The sequence below is a fragment of the Dufourea novaeangliae genome, unplaced genomic scaffold (genome assembly GCF_001272555.1).
Source record: "Dufourea novaeangliae isolate 0120121106 unplaced genomic scaffold, ASM127255v1 scaffold133, whole genome shotgun sequence".
NCBI lineage: Eukaryota > Metazoa > Arthropoda > Insecta > Hymenoptera > Halictidae > Dufourea > Dufourea novaeangliae.
In genome coordinates this window covers 1525817-1543583 of record NW_015374011.1, presented here as the reverse complement: position 1 = coordinate 1543583, position 17767 = coordinate 1525817, and the positions used below count along the sequence as shown (strand labels likewise).

General features: G+C 48.1%; 1 protein-coding gene across 1 annotated transcript in view; it reads left to right on the top strand.

Moving 5' to 3' along the window:
• Positions 1–7845: 7845 nt before the first annotated feature.
• The window catches only part of LOC107188551 (serine/threonine-protein kinase 17B-like), a 43420-nt gene continuing 33498 nt past the window's right edge, over positions 7846–17767 (top strand). The window contains exon 1 of the mRNA XM_015576856.1: positions 7846–8563. Within this exon, the coding sequence (XP_015432342.1) occupies positions 8430–8563 (134 nt within the window). The 5' untranslated portion in view covers positions 7846–8429. The remainder of the gene's footprint in view (positions 8564–17767) is intronic.

The window sequence follows — 17767 nt, the reverse complement described above, 5'->3', positions numbered from 1 at the left end:
TTTTTTTTTTTTGTCACGCAGAGATTCATGGATAGTCGAGTGAAAATTCGTGTTGTGTGATTTGTACATACGTTTCTCGTACGTCCTAAAAGCTGCGCAGGCTTTAAAGTGCTTACCAATCACCGGAAACTCGGCGCGTGATCGGTGTTACCAATATAACGGTGGAGAAACCACCCAGGAAACCGGAAGTTTACGTCGCTCAACGTTTCGGTGCCTACCTACTTCAAGTTCCAAGAATGTTATTCTCTGTCGTCGTTCATAAAACTATCGTTTGGTACTGGCTACTCCTTGTCGGCCGAGAAAGGTTCAAAAACCGCGGATGATGGGGACATTAATAGAACTTGGGAAACATTCGACAAGTATGTGGTCTGCCAAATAGTCGGCTAAAATAACCTCGTATACCGAACGTCCAACGATTCGCCAGAGACTGGTTACACGTTGAACAATCACGTTTGTGGAGTCGTAATCGATTGGTCACTCCAGAGCTATTGACGTGATCGACCAGATCGACACTTCTATTCTATTTTTCTTTTATCGAGCCCGCTGAGACCTTGCGTCGCAAGAAATATGACCACCAGTCATATATCGGTCTCGAAGGAATGCAAAAATCTTCATGGTTTATCGAGCGAAGAAATATTCCAGCCATTCCTCTAGTTGACCAATAACTTCGGAATCTAAATTCGCGTTCCCGTAGCCACGGTTTTCTATTCTGACTCATTCTCAGCCAAAAATAATTATTACTCCATATTCGAGGGGTGGTTTCACCCCTTTAAAGTCGTGTCTCAGCCGATAAAAAAAAATACGTATCCCTTATTTTTGACTGCTTAACAGACATACGAAGTTTCATCAAAATCGGAGGAGGATACTTCCGTGCCTTCCCTTGTCAGTGAAAGCGTCGGTGGAAACAAGATACGCGATGAGGCTGAAGGGGTGGTCCGATGACTCTTCGCGTAACTGGAAACGACGAATCGAAGATCGCAAGGAATTCAGGCTTACAATCGATACGAAAAAAAAGGCGCAAAAATCGGAGCCGTCCCGAGTAAGTGGGGAACAGCACGTCGAGGTGCACCGTATAAGTGCGTGCAAGTACGAAGGAAAGGACGAAGATTTCGGCAGCGAGGTACGAGCTTGGCCCGCGAGTCGGCTTCTAATAACGATCACAAACAGACCGAATGGACACCGCGGTTTGCCCGAAATAGAAATAGAACGGCTCTCTAATGGACGAAGCGGTTAGGTCGTGTTTCTCGCGTTCCACGGCATGAATCACTACGCGAGACCGCGTGCACGCTCTGGTCCCGTGGATGTGTACGTTTTCTCGAGGCTTCCATTGCGTTTGTATAACGCGCAGCGCATCCCCGTGTGTAACGCACGCGCTCTCGACCCACGTATAGGTAAGCAGGTATAGGTAGCTCTCCAGCGAGAGAGAAAGAGAGATAGAGATGGTCTTTGGCTCTGGCCCTGCAGTTGAATCACCTCTCTAAATACGGTTGCGTAATTTTAGGTGGGACGATGAGTATGTTCGCTCGAATTCTGCCAGCTGTTGAAATCGGCGCGACCACGGTCGTGGACGCCACCACCGATGACACCGTCATCGTGCACCGTCGGGATGCACTTCCTATTTAGGTTGGGCCGCGTCGTCGGGCTTGCCTCTACAATTGTCTCGGTTGCCCAGCTGAATCGAGTATTTCTGCATCTTACCTCTCGTTCCTCTACAGACCAATGCATCGATAAATGAAATGAACCGTTTGATCCCGTTGGTTCTCTTCGCGGAAACACGTGACCAGAGACAGATGGATTGCATCGCGAGGAAAATCGATCGCGTACGTTCCGAAACGATCCCGCCTGGCGTGTGGGACCAAACGGAATCGATTGGGCAAACAGACGCGAGATAACCATTCGTCGAAGAAAGTGACGTCCTCGAAGCACGGAGTCGGGTGATTCAGACGCGAGATATTCCCGGCGACGCATGGCGCCACATATCCGACTCCAGCGCACTTCCTTTGCGAGCCGCGCGGAATTAATAGGAAAACGAGCCGAGTGACAGGGTGTTGCACCGTACACCGTCGCATATGCCTGCGTGTCCTCCTCCGTATAACCGAGAAGTCAGTAACCGATCGCTAGTAGGCACGGACGGACGCGATGGAATGCCTAATGTCTGGCGCCTGTGGCTCGTGCGGCCGGAAATAGATCGCGCCCGTTATCGAGAAACACGTTGCAGCCCCTCTCGAAGATCCCTGAGACGGTGCAGATGGGAACAGTGGTTCCCGATAACTCTGCTAGATCAAGGAGAACCGATCGCCTAATGAACCGATAGAGAATTTCAATCATCGGTCTCCACGACTCGTCGACATTTCTGCGCGTTTCGGCATCGCGCAACGGGTAGAAATAACGAGCCCACCCGCCTGGCGTTGCAATCGAGTGGGTAACCTATGTATTATACCTCTTCGCGATGAGGAAACCGCCCCGAAGAAATTTAAATTCAATGGAAACGATTTGAATGCGCCGTACAGATTTCACAAAGCTAATTTTATCATCAATCGATTCAACTTTGATCGATAGTCCCCTGCACTTTCACTGGATTACATTCATTGGAAATATTCGTTCCTGTCGCCCACACGCGACGGGACCCGATAATTTATAGGTATACAGGCTCGATAGAAAAGTTCTATCCGTTAATTGGATCTCTGTAGAAACTGGTACCGTGAATAGTACCGGGAAGAGCTGACTCGTTTAACGGACACTAATAACCGGCTGCCTAACGAGGGCGACGACGTTTCATTTTACTTGGAAAATTTCGGTGACGAACTATTTTCACGCGAATTCGTGATAGTTTGCGGTTATGTATTTGGACGATTCATGCTCGAGGAACTTGCTCCCAAATCGGACCATCTTTCCATGATACGTAACATGGATAGGTACTTTCCTTATAAGTACCTCCCAACGTCTCATTATCTAGATTTTTCACGAAGACACGTTCCATTTAAATAAGATAAATACTTTGATTATAGTGTCTTCTTCCTCGGTAGTTTCGATAGAATTTTTGTTGGCCTATATCGAGCACTGAATCTTCCAGGTCTCGTGTCAAGATAGACTCTCCACGTATTTGTGCTCCTGTTGTAGTGCAAGATAAGTGTAATCTCGAGACGAACTAGACTCACGATTATACCTCCGAAAAGATCCTCTTACGAACACGTGGGACGGATTATACGTCGCGCCAGACGGAGCCCAGGCTTGTTTTATTGTACAGGCGACGAGCAACCTCGAACTATGCATTCGCACGGGCAGCATCTGTCGCCTTCTTTACTATCTGCACGTGCTTCTTCTGGTTGCTTATTTTGAAGGTATAGGTAATAAATACTTTCACCGTTCCGATACAAGGCTTCTTTACGCGACGTTTTACTAGCCACGTGGCTGGATAATTACGATCTTCCATATGTATTCCGTGTGGCGATTTCGCTTCCGATAAATCTGACAGCGATTCGTAACCGAGTTACGCGTACACGCGAATTGTTCAATTGATTTCTTTCGTTGCATCATATTGCAATCATATTGCATGCACACTACGATGATGATCGTCGTGACGTTCGAATGAGTATAATAAACGGTGATTTCGCAGTCGTTTCAAGTACACTCTTAAATTTCGCGGGGATATTAACCTTGGCACAAATTTCGCTACCAACGTAATCGTGTTTAGCTGTTGAACCCCACTGATTGTAAGTTCGATACGTCGCTCGAGACAGTCCAACAATTTCTCTGCGTTAAATCGTTCCTCGAGAAACCCATGGATCGAAAACAGAGAGTCGCGACACTCGACGAGTTTCTTTACCTTTACCGCTTTTGAAATGCAAATTACAGATTCGTCGAAAACGTAGATTTTCGTCTTTCGCTTTTTTTGTTTCGGGCGAAACGTTAAAGGGGTCGAGAGCTTCGTCGAATGGCGTCGTGGCTCCTCTTATCTCCTTAGACAAGGACAAATTGCTGTCTACTTTCCTCGGAAACGTAGCGTTCTGATCTATGTTAGAGATCACGGAAGATCGTTGGCTCGGTAAACACGGGCTTTTAAATGGACTATGTACCCAACGAACAATGTTCCGGCATCTGGATCCTTATCTCCGACTGCAAATCCAAAAAGGAAGCTGCTCGCCACAGAATGCCGGACAAAGGATCCGGAACAGATTCTCGACGCTTCTCGCAAGGCCGCATAAAGATTCCTGTCTCGCACAAAGAAGCCAGCTTTTCAAACGCCTATGAGGGCCCTCGTGTACCAGCTTTCCGACGTGTACACTCGCGATCGTAAATTATAACTTCCCACGTAATAAGCAGAAATTCTCGCGGCTATCGAGGCGAATCGGCCTACCAGATACAGTGGATTAACGTGAATAGGAATTGGTGCTACCGAATCTGAAGAGACTTTAGAGAAACTCTCGATACACAAGATACTCGATTCCAGAGGCGTGTATCTCCCGTGGAACGAACAAATACTCCACGGGGCAGGACATTTGCTGTATTTGCTTGCTACCAGAACCAGCGTGATAAGCGATAAAATGTGTGCCACGAATCTGGGCCATTCGACCGCGCGATACCGGGAACCGAAGCTATTCTTTGCTGGAAATCCTAATATCCTTCTTTACTTACAATAAGCGAAATAAACCCGTGAGAAATCAGGACTTTTCGCGTCTCGTTGAGTCTCCTGTTTCCACGATCGGTAGAATTGACGATCGGTAGTCGAGAAGTGGGAAGGAAAAGCAGCTCGAAACCTATAACCAGAAATCATGTCTATCCAATCGAAGGATTTCCAAGGAAATCTACATGGACTGTTTTCGTCTTTCCAAGACGATTACGATCGAAACGGTAATACGTCTAGACTTGTCTCGATGCACAGTTGTGTAGCACACGAAGGTGTATCCTATACAAGGTTGTCAGTGTTTGTTCGGTTGATTGGCTTTCCTCTTTCTTTCTTTCTTCAAATTGACTTCCTGCCACGCTGCAGAGCTTGCTCGGCCTCGGCCGTCCTTGCCCCTCGAGGTAGGCAGCACACCTTCATCAGGATACTGACTGGCACGAAAACATCGTCTCCACGGACGGATTAGAAAGGCTCTCTCGCATGCCAGTGCCTTCTTCTCCTCTTGTCTACTTACCTCTCTCCTTGTCGCTGTGTTATGTGCGTAGGAGGGAAAGTTACCAGGATCCCCTGCTCGCCACCTCATCCTTCTCCGTCCTTCAGAGGACGGGAAGCTGCTGCTGGCGTCCTCGACGCGGACGATCGACATCTGTTCAGAAAAACGAACCGGAACGAGTCGGATACGAGTGTGTTCGGCCACTCGTACGGAATACCCGTCAGTGAAGATCGAAAGAAGCGGCAGGAAATGTAGGTATATACCGCTGAGTCGGATATACTTTCGACCGATTCCAGCCGCGTTCGTTGTCCTTCGTTTCCTGCGAGCACGCACTCTCGGCACGCGTGGGATCGCGTGCCAAATTATCCTTGAGAAAACGCACCCGGAATCACGCCAGGATGAATCGACGAAGAAACGAAGGGATCTCCGGTCGCTCCGTTTCATCCGATCCGCGGCGAGATGCGCTTTCTTCGAGGAACCTGTCATTACCGAGCAAGAGTGGTTCTTTTGCCAATTAACAATCTTCTGTTACCCAACTGGCACCGTTTTCTCGGCAAGTCCGATATACACGATCGCAGAACGAACAGACACCTTGATTTCAGGTTCCATTCGGAGCTGGAATTCCCGTGAAATTGGTGACGCGAAAGAAACGACGTTTCATTCGCTCGAACCCTATTACGACTGCTATTCTAGTGAACTCGTTGCATGTGTGGATTACTCGAGCAACGATGAATCAACGGAACATCATCGAAAGTCGTACGTGCTATAAACGCGATGACGTTACCTTTTCGGAACCCTTTCGAACGTGCGTTTGAACGGTCTCACAATAAACTCTCAACACCACCTCGCGACCTCGACCTCTCCCCCACTGACGGCACGTTTCCGGCTCGACGATCCTCCGAGTTCTTTTCCATCGGCATATTTTCATTCCTCGATCGTGGCTCGCAATTACCGGACACAGGCCGGAGCACGAGCATAAACCCTTTAGCACGCGCGCCATTCTTGAAGATTTTCTCTTTTGCTTCCTTTCGTTTCGTAAGTGAACAAAAAGCGACAGAATTCTTTGCTAAATGGGTGGTCAACTTATCGAAGGATTTAGATTAGCCTCGGAAAATCCACTTCTGCCACCGAAAGTCTATTAACCAGCTCAATAACTGGTCTCTCAGCTATCTGTAACCTACTTGATTCTTGTATTACCAGCTACCCTGGACGCATCGCGAACTCGTATTTTACAAATCAACTTAATTCAAACGGAAACATTATCGCTGCAGTATGCGTTAATTGCGTCAGCCAGATACATCGGAAACGGGAGATAGCTCGATTAAGAAGCTCGTCCAGAAGGGTTTCGCAAGATCCTGCTCGGAAACTCGTTCGACTGGTCAAATTTCCTAATAGAACATCATCGCGGAGTTGCGCGACGATGAAAATCATTCGGAGCACGAGTCGTTCGCATTGGCATCGGACGGGAAGAAGCTGCGACTCGTGCTCAACCGATTCATCGATTCTGTTTCCATTTCGTCGCGCCTTTTCGTGGACATCGCGTTGCGAATTTGTGAGTCTAAACGAGGCGTTACTGCTACGAAACGGGGAGAACCACATCATAGTTTGCCGCGGCGAGAGAACGGTTATCCTTATCGAGATTAGCTGATTTATCTCGGCATTGGAAGCTGCACCGACTTATTAGGAGATCTATAATGTAATGGCGCGCGTATAACTACGATCGCGGCCCCTCTCTTTCACCAACTGCTGGCGAGCTACCGCTACTCTTTCGCCGCGAAATCGATGAATTATGCATTCAATTATTCATGCTCGGTCGCCACAATCGTGTACGGTAGTTGACAAGATCCTGCCACGCTTTACAAGCCTTCTGGCTCTCCGCCGGTCATATTCGCTGGTCCTTGGATAAGTTCCTGGTTACTCTACAGGCCTTGGGGTATTCAATCTACTACCACAATCTCTCGCGTGTTCGCCGATTAACCACTGTTCTACGATTTTCCAAAACATTCTCAAAAGCTCGCACGAATCAGAGAAATCTCGTCTCGCAGGAAACGCTCGTATCTTGCTCGAAAAGCCCGGCGTTGAAGTCTCCGCGCGGCTGTATCGTGCCGTAACAATGGCACAGTTGAGTAACCGACTAGTCGTACATACTCCAAAAAAAATCGCGAAGACGATTGTACTTCGTCGATCGCGATCGATTTATTGAAACAGGCAACTGTATTGTCGGTTGCATTTACTTTCGTGGAATATAATAGGAAGGAACCGATGTGCAGTGTGGTTTGAAATCCACGTAACAGAGAGGCAGTAGGTATGCAATTAGCATTGCAAGAATTTCGATGAAAATAGAAAATGGAAAGAGGAGAACGGGGCAGCAGAGACGAAATGAGCGCGAATCGAGGAGGCTCGTGACCGCGGGAGAGAGAGAGAGAAGAGGAAGTGGCTGGCGGTCGGTTGCTCGGGTGCATACTTGTCGGGGTGCATCTCTCTTTCATGCTGCATTCGCCGAGTCGCCGTCGGTGCAGCAGAAAAGCTTGTTCGGTTTGTTTCGGAGTAGTTCGGCGTGGTTCGGTTCGGTTCGGTTCTCTATACACTGTCACCGGTTAGCCAGGCAAGAGGGGATATACTTTCCCCTCCATGGCGTGTGGAGATAGCGAAGGAACCCGAGAATTGAGAGTGGGGGCCTCGCGCAAAGCCGCGGCGGAAGGTTCAATTGTTGGTGAACCGTCGCGAGGGACGGTCGCGCGTGATAAGGCTCGCACTATAGAAGCGCGTGCCTCTTCGTATCGCGATCGGTGCGTGTACTCTGAGGAGACTCGGGCCTTCCAGACACCGGGGGTCGTCAAGCTCCGCAGTGCGCGATACAGAGGAGAATTTTCGATTACGGAGATGCGTGTTGCCGTTTACTATCGCGACAGTGACGTGGTGATTCGTTCGCCGTTACGTTGTCGACGCGTGTAAATCCCCGTAGCCCGTGGAAACGCAGTGACCGAAGAGAAAAGCAGAGAAAACACGTTCTCCCCTGTTTTTCTGTACTCCCTTTCTACCAGCGATCGTTCTCGTCCGCAACGGATATTTCTCTACCAGGATAAATAGCTGGCTGTGATCGCAACGAGTGAAATTTTTGATACCGTTTCTTGTGTGACTTGTATATATATATATATATATTGTATATACACATATACGTATAGGCGCGAACCGAACGGTTCGTTCGTTGGCTCGAACCGTGGTCGTCGCGAACCGACGGAAATTTTGGATTATCCGTCCACCGTTTGGAGTTGTTCGTACGGTTGACGCATCGTCGAACCGGCAGCGGCCATGACGGCGGACAGCCTGTTCAAGACTACCAGCATCCCAGGGCATCTCGCTCCCACGCCCCAGAGACTGGAGAGGCTTCTCTCGAAACAGACCCTCGAGGAACTGTACGAGGTCGAGGAACAACCTTTCGCACGGTAAATTCAACTTGTCTTCTCTTTTCTCCATTCCTCTTCTCTTCGTTTCGTCTTACCTCGCCCCGCCTCCGTCGCCGTATCCTATCTCCTCCGTCTCTTTGTGTAACGAGGTTACAGCGCGTCGTCATCGTAGTCTTCGTCTACTGCTTCCGACTTGGAATAGCACCACGTTCCTCTGACGACCTCGTGAGGTCACCGGTTCGACACGCGGTGTTCTTTGCGTTGCGCTAATTAAATTTCTTTCTTTGCTCTCGTTCCATCTGGTGCCTCGTTTTTTTTCGCGTGTACGTTTCTGTCGAGTGCCAACCGAAGTAGATAAAGCATAAGAATATTTCACATAGGGTTCGAGTACGGATAGAAAAAAAAAAGCGGTCGGACGGGGGAAGGGAGGTCTATGCCGTTCGGTAGAAGATCGGTCAGGCCTGAGGCACCCTTGACTCCTCGCTCCTGTATCCTCCCGAAGAAAGAAAGTGCCCCTACCGCGAGAGATCGAGGTCGAGACTTCGCGCGCCGATACTCTTTTACGACCTCGGTCTACCAACGCATCTCTCTTTCTCTCTCCCACCCTCCCGCTAGCTAGCTAGCTCGCTCGCTCGTTCGCATTCTCTTTCTCTTTATCCTCAAGAATTCCGTTGGTACCCGCCGAGAGGCGGAGGGGAGAGTCGAAAGAAAAGACTACGAAAGACTCGAGACGTTCTTCCGAAACTGTATTCATATATGTACAAGGTCGAGGACCATCCGCGAAGACGGTTCGGTGCGTGTCCTGAATGACTCGCCGATCGTAAGAAACCGCCGAAGAGAAATCTTGGAATCGGGTCGCTCGATGGTCACGCGACACAGTTAATTCGCTTCTAATATTAATCATCCCGCGCGCACTGATTCCTCGATACCGTTACACCGATGATATGTACATCGAACATTCGTTACTTTTTCTCCGGTGACATTGTATAAAAAAAAAACAAAACCGTAGAGTTCATAACAACGCGATTATAAAGGTCAAGATATTGCGAAATCGTGTAACAGTGGCCGTGTGCACAACGCACGTGTGTCAATATTTACAAAAATCGGTTTGGAGTAATTAGGCGGAACGTACCTGCGTACGAACCGATGGAATTCCTTTGCGAAAGAGTAATTTTTTCTTGAGAGTTATTCAGACGGCGTACGTCAGGGAAAATGTTTTTCCATTGGAATATCAAGGAAAATATCGACGGAATTACCGTTTTCCTCGGCAAGTGTTTTGTTTGCTGAATGTGCGTAGCCAGTAGTGTACTCCAACTGCTGGTGACAACAATATAGGCAATTGGCGACGATGTTTGTTGTCGTTACACGTGCCTGCGGTGGTACCTGTATGTTATTTGCACGTGTAAGTCGCTGCTGCATCGATACATAATGCACGCATTATGCTATAGCGTAGTCGAGTCGCCGTGATTTTCGACCAACAGGCTCACTGGTAAATTGCAAGATAGCATTAATATTTATCGTCGGACGCGACTCGACGGTTCTTCGGCGACGACACCGTATCAGTATTCTCGCGACGACCGGATACGTTTGAGATATTTACACGAAGGTGTTGATCGCTGCAAGAATTTATGCAGCCGTCAATCAGAATCGCGCGTAGCATGTATTGCATCGAAACGCGTATCGGGTATCGTGGTTCCGCGTGACGGGCACGCACATATTGCTCTACTTGCAAATGGAACGAATTTCGATTCGTATCAACCGTACGTGTATTTCGAGGAAACGATGTCGCAGATTGTTTATCCAACTGCGCTCCATTCCCGACGACGCTGCAGTTACGTGTTATTTAGCCCGAAGAATGCAAACAGCCATCACGCGATTCCCTGAAAATGTCTTAATTGCGTAATGATTCGGAAAGGATATTGTATATAATTGATTCGCCGAACCGAAGATAAATCGGAATCGAATCGTGACGGTTTCAGTCGTCGAGCCAAGAATCGTCGGAGCGACGCCATAAACGTCCAAGCAGAAAGGGCTGTCGGTATAAATATTATGGCTATATCGGCCTATGGGGGGATTATTCGCGAATGTAAATAAACTCGAGCAAATACGCGCTCCGTTCCTTTTCCCACCAATTAAGCGATTCAGCGCTCGCGATCGATACTCGTTCTCTCCCCTATGTACCAGCCTGGGCTCTATTGCCTACACAACGTTTGCCCTCGCGGCTCTCTTAAACGTCCCTCGTGTTCGTCACGGTCTTAGCATTTAACGTCGATTTACTTTTGCCCCACGCACGGCTTTTGCCAGACGTTTTTCCACCTTCGGCGAATGGATCTTTTGCGTTCCCAGTGCAGACCCTCCGCGCGACCCGTTTAGAACAAAGAGAACATTTACGTTCCTCCTATCTGGATCGTTAACACGATCTCGAACTTTGACGTAGATCACCGCGAAGGTCAAGACCATCGTGGCTCACTTTTCGCTTTTTCTTTCCTCCTCGCGACCCTCGCGATGACTCAAGCTACGAGTTATTAATGACTCCCGCGATCCTCGCCACCCGACTTCGCGGCCGGATACGTCGAGGAGGATATTCGAGTGATATACAGATATTTCCTTCGGCCGGAACGTGCTCGAAAGGTTTTTCCCGCGTCGCGGCTTGTGAACTCGTAAAATCGCGGTATCGGTACTCATGAATCACGTTCACGGTATTTTACGACGCGGACATAGTGTCCCATCGCTTGAGAAAACATCCTCGCGAGAAGAATGTAGTATCGCCGAACACGGTTAAATTCGTACCGAAAGAGTGATTCACAGGACATACGAATTTCTGGTGCTTTCGCGGAAACCGGTGTCCAATCATGCTCTCTTTAAACCAGGGACTTCTACCGAAACGTAAAATACCGGTATTATTAGGTCGAGTCATAGGTAACTTCCGTTTTTTTATCAGACATTTATTTTGCTCTCATTGAATAACAAAATTATATTAATTTATTATGTATTCACCACTATTATCTATAACCTTCTCCCATCTTCCTGGCAGTTTATCAATTCCTTCCTTGTAAAATGTGGTTGGTTTGGACTGGAAGAAGTTTTCGACAGCCTGCCTGACTTGCTCTTCAGAATAGAAGGTTTTTGGCATTCAAAAAGTTTTGTAAGGAACAGAAAAGGTGGTAGTCTGTCGGGGCAAGATCCGGGGAGTAAGGTGGATTTGGTAAAACAGACCATCCCAGCTGTCGCCTTAGCACTATTGCCTTGTTTAAATTCCCAAAGCATTACATGACGAATATGTACTTTTTGACTCTCCATTTCAGAGGTTAAAAAAAACAGTTTATCGTAACGTGTTCACACAAAACAGTTGACAAAAGATTAACTGAAGCCTCGTCTATATAGTGAAAACAAAAACTTGTTGTCATGGTAACTCATAGCGGGTAGATACGAACAATAGATTCTACTTAGCTGCATCGGAGGTTACTTATGACTCGACCTAATATATCGGTTTAAACAATGCTGACGATCGCGTCAATTATTCCCCAAGCAGAAATCGAGTTTGCTCGCGAGGGTAGTTAACCGAGCCGTGTCGAGAAGTAAATTCGATCGACAGTAACGATACTTTGTACTTGCGGAGCAGCAGGGTGCGGACAGGTGCTTTTTATGGTATCGGGTCGCGTCTTAGAATACACAGGGGATAAGTGGGGACGGACGAGCAGAGCGGAGGAGTCCGAGAGAGTTTAACGTAGGTTGAAAATAGATTGTGGTTGGATCGAGTATGCGGAGACCGTTCCCTATGCACTCGCCACCTCGATATTTATACTCCGATATTAGGTGAATACATGGAAGGTAACAGTTTGTCGGGGCTCGGTGTACCTTAGTCGGTTAGGGTAGGGTTAAGCAGACACGGAGGAAAACTCGATCGCTACGGTAGCGATCTGGGAACGTTGTTCGATTGGAACGGACGAGGTAGCGCGACAGAAACGGGTATGCCATCTGGAAAGTAACGGTAACGGCACCTGCAATTAGCGCGACAGCCTGGCTGCCTACTTATTTGAGCGTTGCATCGCGATCCGGTCGCCGATGACCTTCCGTCGAAGGGGGAAAACGAGATCTCGGGGTGGATCGTGTGCAGTTAGTGGATCTACTCGCAAAAAGATCGCGCGTATATCCGGTTTGCTGTATTCCGTGGCCTTTGTTCGAAACTGTTAAGGACGTCGTGTTCTGAACCGCGTGTCAAAGACGCGACACGCATGAGCGCCAAGTTTCCCTTTTTTTTTGTTCCTGAAATCGGAAAAATTGCAAACGTGACATATCTGGTAAACGAGGCTACGGTAAACGAACCTTTGCTCGTGCACACCTCGTGTGTGCAGGGGAAGGCGTGTCGGTTTCGATTCTCCGTCCCCCCGAATAGTACCATGTTTTCGACAGATTTCCGTTCAGAGTGCAGTTGGGGATCGATTCTTTCAAGATTGTTCTTCACCCTCGACAGGGTTTCGGGTCGCATAGCTCGGCACGGTTCGGTTCGGCTCGGCTCGGAGCGTTTGCATTTCGTAGGACGCAGCTGCTTCCATACCAGCAACAGCTGGTTGCCTCGTGCTAGCATTGGCTCGAACCGTTTGTGGACGGTATTCCCTGTCTCGTTCTCTTTCTCGTCTCCTCGTCCCGCGCCTTTCACGATGCTTCCCATGCCATACCGGCGTGTCTTTTCACTTAACATAACAATGCTTCCTTTCGAGCAAAAGGATGCAGGTTTCACGTGGAGCTCGCGCTGTATCGTAAAGCTCTTGTTTCTTCGCGTTTCACTTCCAGGTTTTGAACTGTATCGAGACGGGTGGAACGCCTCGCGAGTCGGACAGAAAGGTTTTCCAGTCCGGCGATCGAACGTTAATTTGGTCGAACGCGGGGAGGACATCGTGACTCGGCGAGGTTCGGGCAGCGAGAACGGTTCGACGTCTTATTAACATCCCCTGTACGCGATGACGGCGATTATCGGTGATACAGATACAGCGGATGATAAAGGCGGACGTGGCATTCCGTGTCGAGGGCTCTTCAGCTTCCCGTCGCCTTAATTATATTTATCGGATCGCTCGATCGGAACGGTCGCCACGGCGTTCTCTGTTGGATCGTCCTCGCAAACCCCTTTCTCCCTCTCGGGTGGAGATAGAAAAAAGTGCGGTTGCTCGATCTTCACGGGTGAGAAAATACGATGGTATGCCGGCGCGCGTTGCATCGCCGAACAAACGTTGCCTTCTTTCTCAAGGTCACCGTGATCATTGCCCGTTCAGTGCCACGTTGCTCGCTCATCCGATCGATAACTCTTTTCCCGAGTCGTGGATCGTGTTCTACGGCTCGAGGGAAGCCACCCAGAGTCGCGATGGGGCCCCGTGACTCTCGAGAAATAACGAGAAATTCCAGCGATCGTTATTCACCGACATCATATTTAAGTAGGCAGTCACTCTTGCTCGGTATGAACAACGGTACACCCCACCCACACGGACCACCGAACGCTTTTCTACGGTTCGATCCATGAATATATCGTATGTAGATATCGTGAACCGTTCGATGAAATCTCATTCTTGATCCGTTTTCTCCAAAGGGAAAGATTGCTGGATCGCGATACCTAACCGGGGCAGGAAAATTATGGAATCTCAAGCGACCAGCAAGAAACGTCCCGATTAAATGATCTATGGTTTGTGATCGTTCCTCGAGAAACGATATCTACCTGAATGTGGAGATATTACGACTTACGACAAAATTCTGCAATGAGTTAGGCTCAGCGAGGAAGGGCAAATGGATGCTGCTCCGATCTGAACACTTTACTTTATTTGATACGAAACGTTTCGCGAACCATCGTTACCCATGGATCGCGCCTCAATATCAAACGCGTAGGTGGAGTATTTCAGAGCAGAAATTTTTTATTCACGCACGATCTTGGGCCACCTTGTTGTCTCGTATGCCATGTTCTATTCTCTCGAAAATCAGATTGTGCATCTTTCCGTGGCCTGTTCAACGCCCACGCGCGTCACGAAACTTGCACGATCCAGAGTTTTTTGACTCCATTTTCTCTCTGTGGCGCATAAAGTACGTTTAACAGTGGTACCATCGATACCAACTCGACGTGTGTATGTATTTTTCCTAGATTTTTCCAATTCTTCTTCCCTCACGTTCCTGCTATGTTTATCTCGATTGAAACGAATTGGGCATACAAGGCGGTTTTCGTTTAAAAGCGTCGTGACAACCAGACGGTCGTAAAGAACGTAACGACGCGAAACTCGTTGGAATCTCCGAGGTAATCGCGATGATCCATGTCTACGGAGATGCTGTTCCTTCGTCTGGCATCATTGGAATTCCAGGAGGACCGCCTGGGAAGAGTCAGAGATGAAATTATTCGCGCGATATCGACGGTCATCGTAGACCCGACTGCACGAGAAGAGAAAGAGGGAGTTGTAGTTTGTTCGTTAAGACCCTGTACACGACGACCTCGTTACTACAACGCGGTCGCTCCCCTTCGGTTTCCGTTCGGCTAACCGTAAATTACAATCGCGACCGGTGTGTAACGAGCATAATGGCGACGGTAGTCGGGTGAAGGTCGGCCAAGTCGAGCGAGCGACACAAACGACGATACAGTACGATACGGTGCGATACGATACGATACCGATCGGATCGCCGGGACGTTTGGTTTCTTTCTACTTGCAAAGAATCGAAAAAGTCGTCTTGTAGTGGATCGTTAATTTAATTCACACGGGTGAGAAACCATTTTTGCAATATTTGATTTAAAACGTTACGGCACACTAATACAATAATAATCAAATGAGGTAAATGAGATATAACAATTATAAGAATAGAATTCAGTTAGTAAAAATACATTGGTACTTAACCTAATAATGGTAAAAATAAGTATGTTACCCTATCATAGAGAATTCAGTGTAATTCAAACCTAAGTTTATTTAATACTCTTTCGCTGGTATTAACATTTAAGGTTTGGAATAAATGTAACACTTGCCATAAGAATAGAATTCCTTTTGTATCTGGAAAAATATTAACGATAAAGTATTTTTTGAGAGGGATGTCCTAAAAAAAATCATATGTCAAGGGGTTAAAACATCGATATCGTTGCGGTCCTCTACAGCGCGATCGATGGAAGATAGGTATTTAACCTTGTCCTTACGCGTCGAGAGAGGAAACCGTGATTGAAGATGACGATACGAAGATTCAATTATCCTTCGAGTCACGAAGTGTCTTCTTCTTTTTTTTTTTTTTTTTTTTCCCTTTCCTTTGTTCTGAGACACACTCGCGATCCACGAATACCAGTGAATAACCCAGAGACCTGACACGTACGAATTGAAGTTGTACACGTTACAATACACGTTAACGGCCAAAGCGTTGGAAGCGACCTCGGTTTACGAGTTCCACCGACTGGTTCTCGCAACGTTCGAATTTGTCCCGACTGGACGGGGACGACCAAGTCCAGAAATCGTTCGAAAGTAACTCGGTCTAGCTATCCCACTTCGAGGCGTCCTACTTCGCGGGCCATATCGTCGATCGTTGCGGTTCCGTGTGTCCATTGTGGCGTGCATTTGAAAGGGAATAACCTTGCCCGCATTTTCTATCGTGTCGCAAGATACCCACCCCCTGTACGTACCGTATCTCGACTCGCGTACCGTTTAATCGAACCGACCGCTATCTTTAAGCACCTAAGAGGATATATCTCGTTTTCCCGGAGTAAAGCGATTAATCGTATCCAGACTTCTCTGGTTACGTCCGATCGAAATAGGTGTCCACGCGATGCAGATCAGGATAACCAACTGTTCGCGATGAGTCATCACCGGCCGATTTCAAGCTTTCTAGTCGTCCTTCCCTTTCCGTAAGAAGGACACAATTAGCCAAACTCTGTAATCTCGGATTCTTGCAGTGTTATCGCGCGATCTACAGGAACTGGTTGAACTAATCTCCAAGCTTGAACAACATTTTCGTTCGTTTGGTTCAGGTTTACCTTATTCCACGAGACCTTTACCATCGGACATTACCATGCAAAGATACTCAATACCACCTGGCAGCATCGTATTCGCAATCTACTATTCCCTCGTTTTTAAAACGATACATTACATCGATTCATGGAATGCCTCGATTATACTGAGACGTTCTCTTCGCGTATCGTCGACTTATCTACATTCTTTTTCTCGATCCAAGCGGACCGCAAAGAGATCCGAATCGACGACGATCCGGTGCTCGTGGTCGGGCAGAAAGAAACTCTCGCGATATATCCAATTCGAGCCGAGTAAACCGCGCCTCGATCGTTGAACGATCGCTACTCGAAAAGAAAAAAAGCGGAACACCCACGCCTCGCAAGTATCCCAAGGGCGGCGAATTCGTGCCGTCGAGAAACCGCGATCGATACCACACTACGGCGATGTCGCTTTACCTTTCGGCGTGCCCTCTCCTTTTTCCCTGCCCCAGATTCGATGCACGATACGTGGAGCTGTAAACACCAGGGCCAGCTGCACGGCCCTTGTAACGTAATGCGGGTCAATCGATCGGGAACATTCGATCCGAATTGCTCGACTCACCGAGCGGATCCATTCGGGTCCTTACGTTCTCGCAGTAGGATGTATACGGGACGACGCGATTTCGTCTTCTACCTGTCAGGCTTTATTAGGTACCCGGGAACCCTTGGAACGATTAGAGCCGGCCGAAACGCGGCAAGAATTCGTGATTCAAAAAGTATGTGGGGCACGCGGATTCGTAGAAGGCGATGACTAGACAACCAGTGACGAAATAGCTTTACGAAGGATAATGAAACGCCGCATCGCGCACCGGTTCAGGCTTCCACATAGATACGTATACTGCCTTTGAGTATCTTCGTTTACATGTTACGCTAATGACGTCAGAGCGATGTGAAAGTCTGTGCACGTAACTCGTATCACAATTGAATCGCGTTTGGATCGTTCGGGTACGCGCCTAAGACCCAAATCGGCGAAGGGTATCGAGCAGCGGTTGGCGGGTCAGCAGATTGGTCGTCCGAACATTTAAACTTTACGGGAGCAAGACGGAAGGTGCACACGGCTTGTTTTTTTATATATTATTCGCGATCTGAAACGTATCATAGTGCAGTCATTGCACATCATTGGGAAAATCACCAGCAGATACAAAGCACGCGCAACACTATATTTGGTAGCGGTTGCGGTGATTTTCGCAATATCCCGCTTACGTGGTCGGTGCACGCGAACGTGGCCGGAAAGCCATGCCATGAAAAGTTTA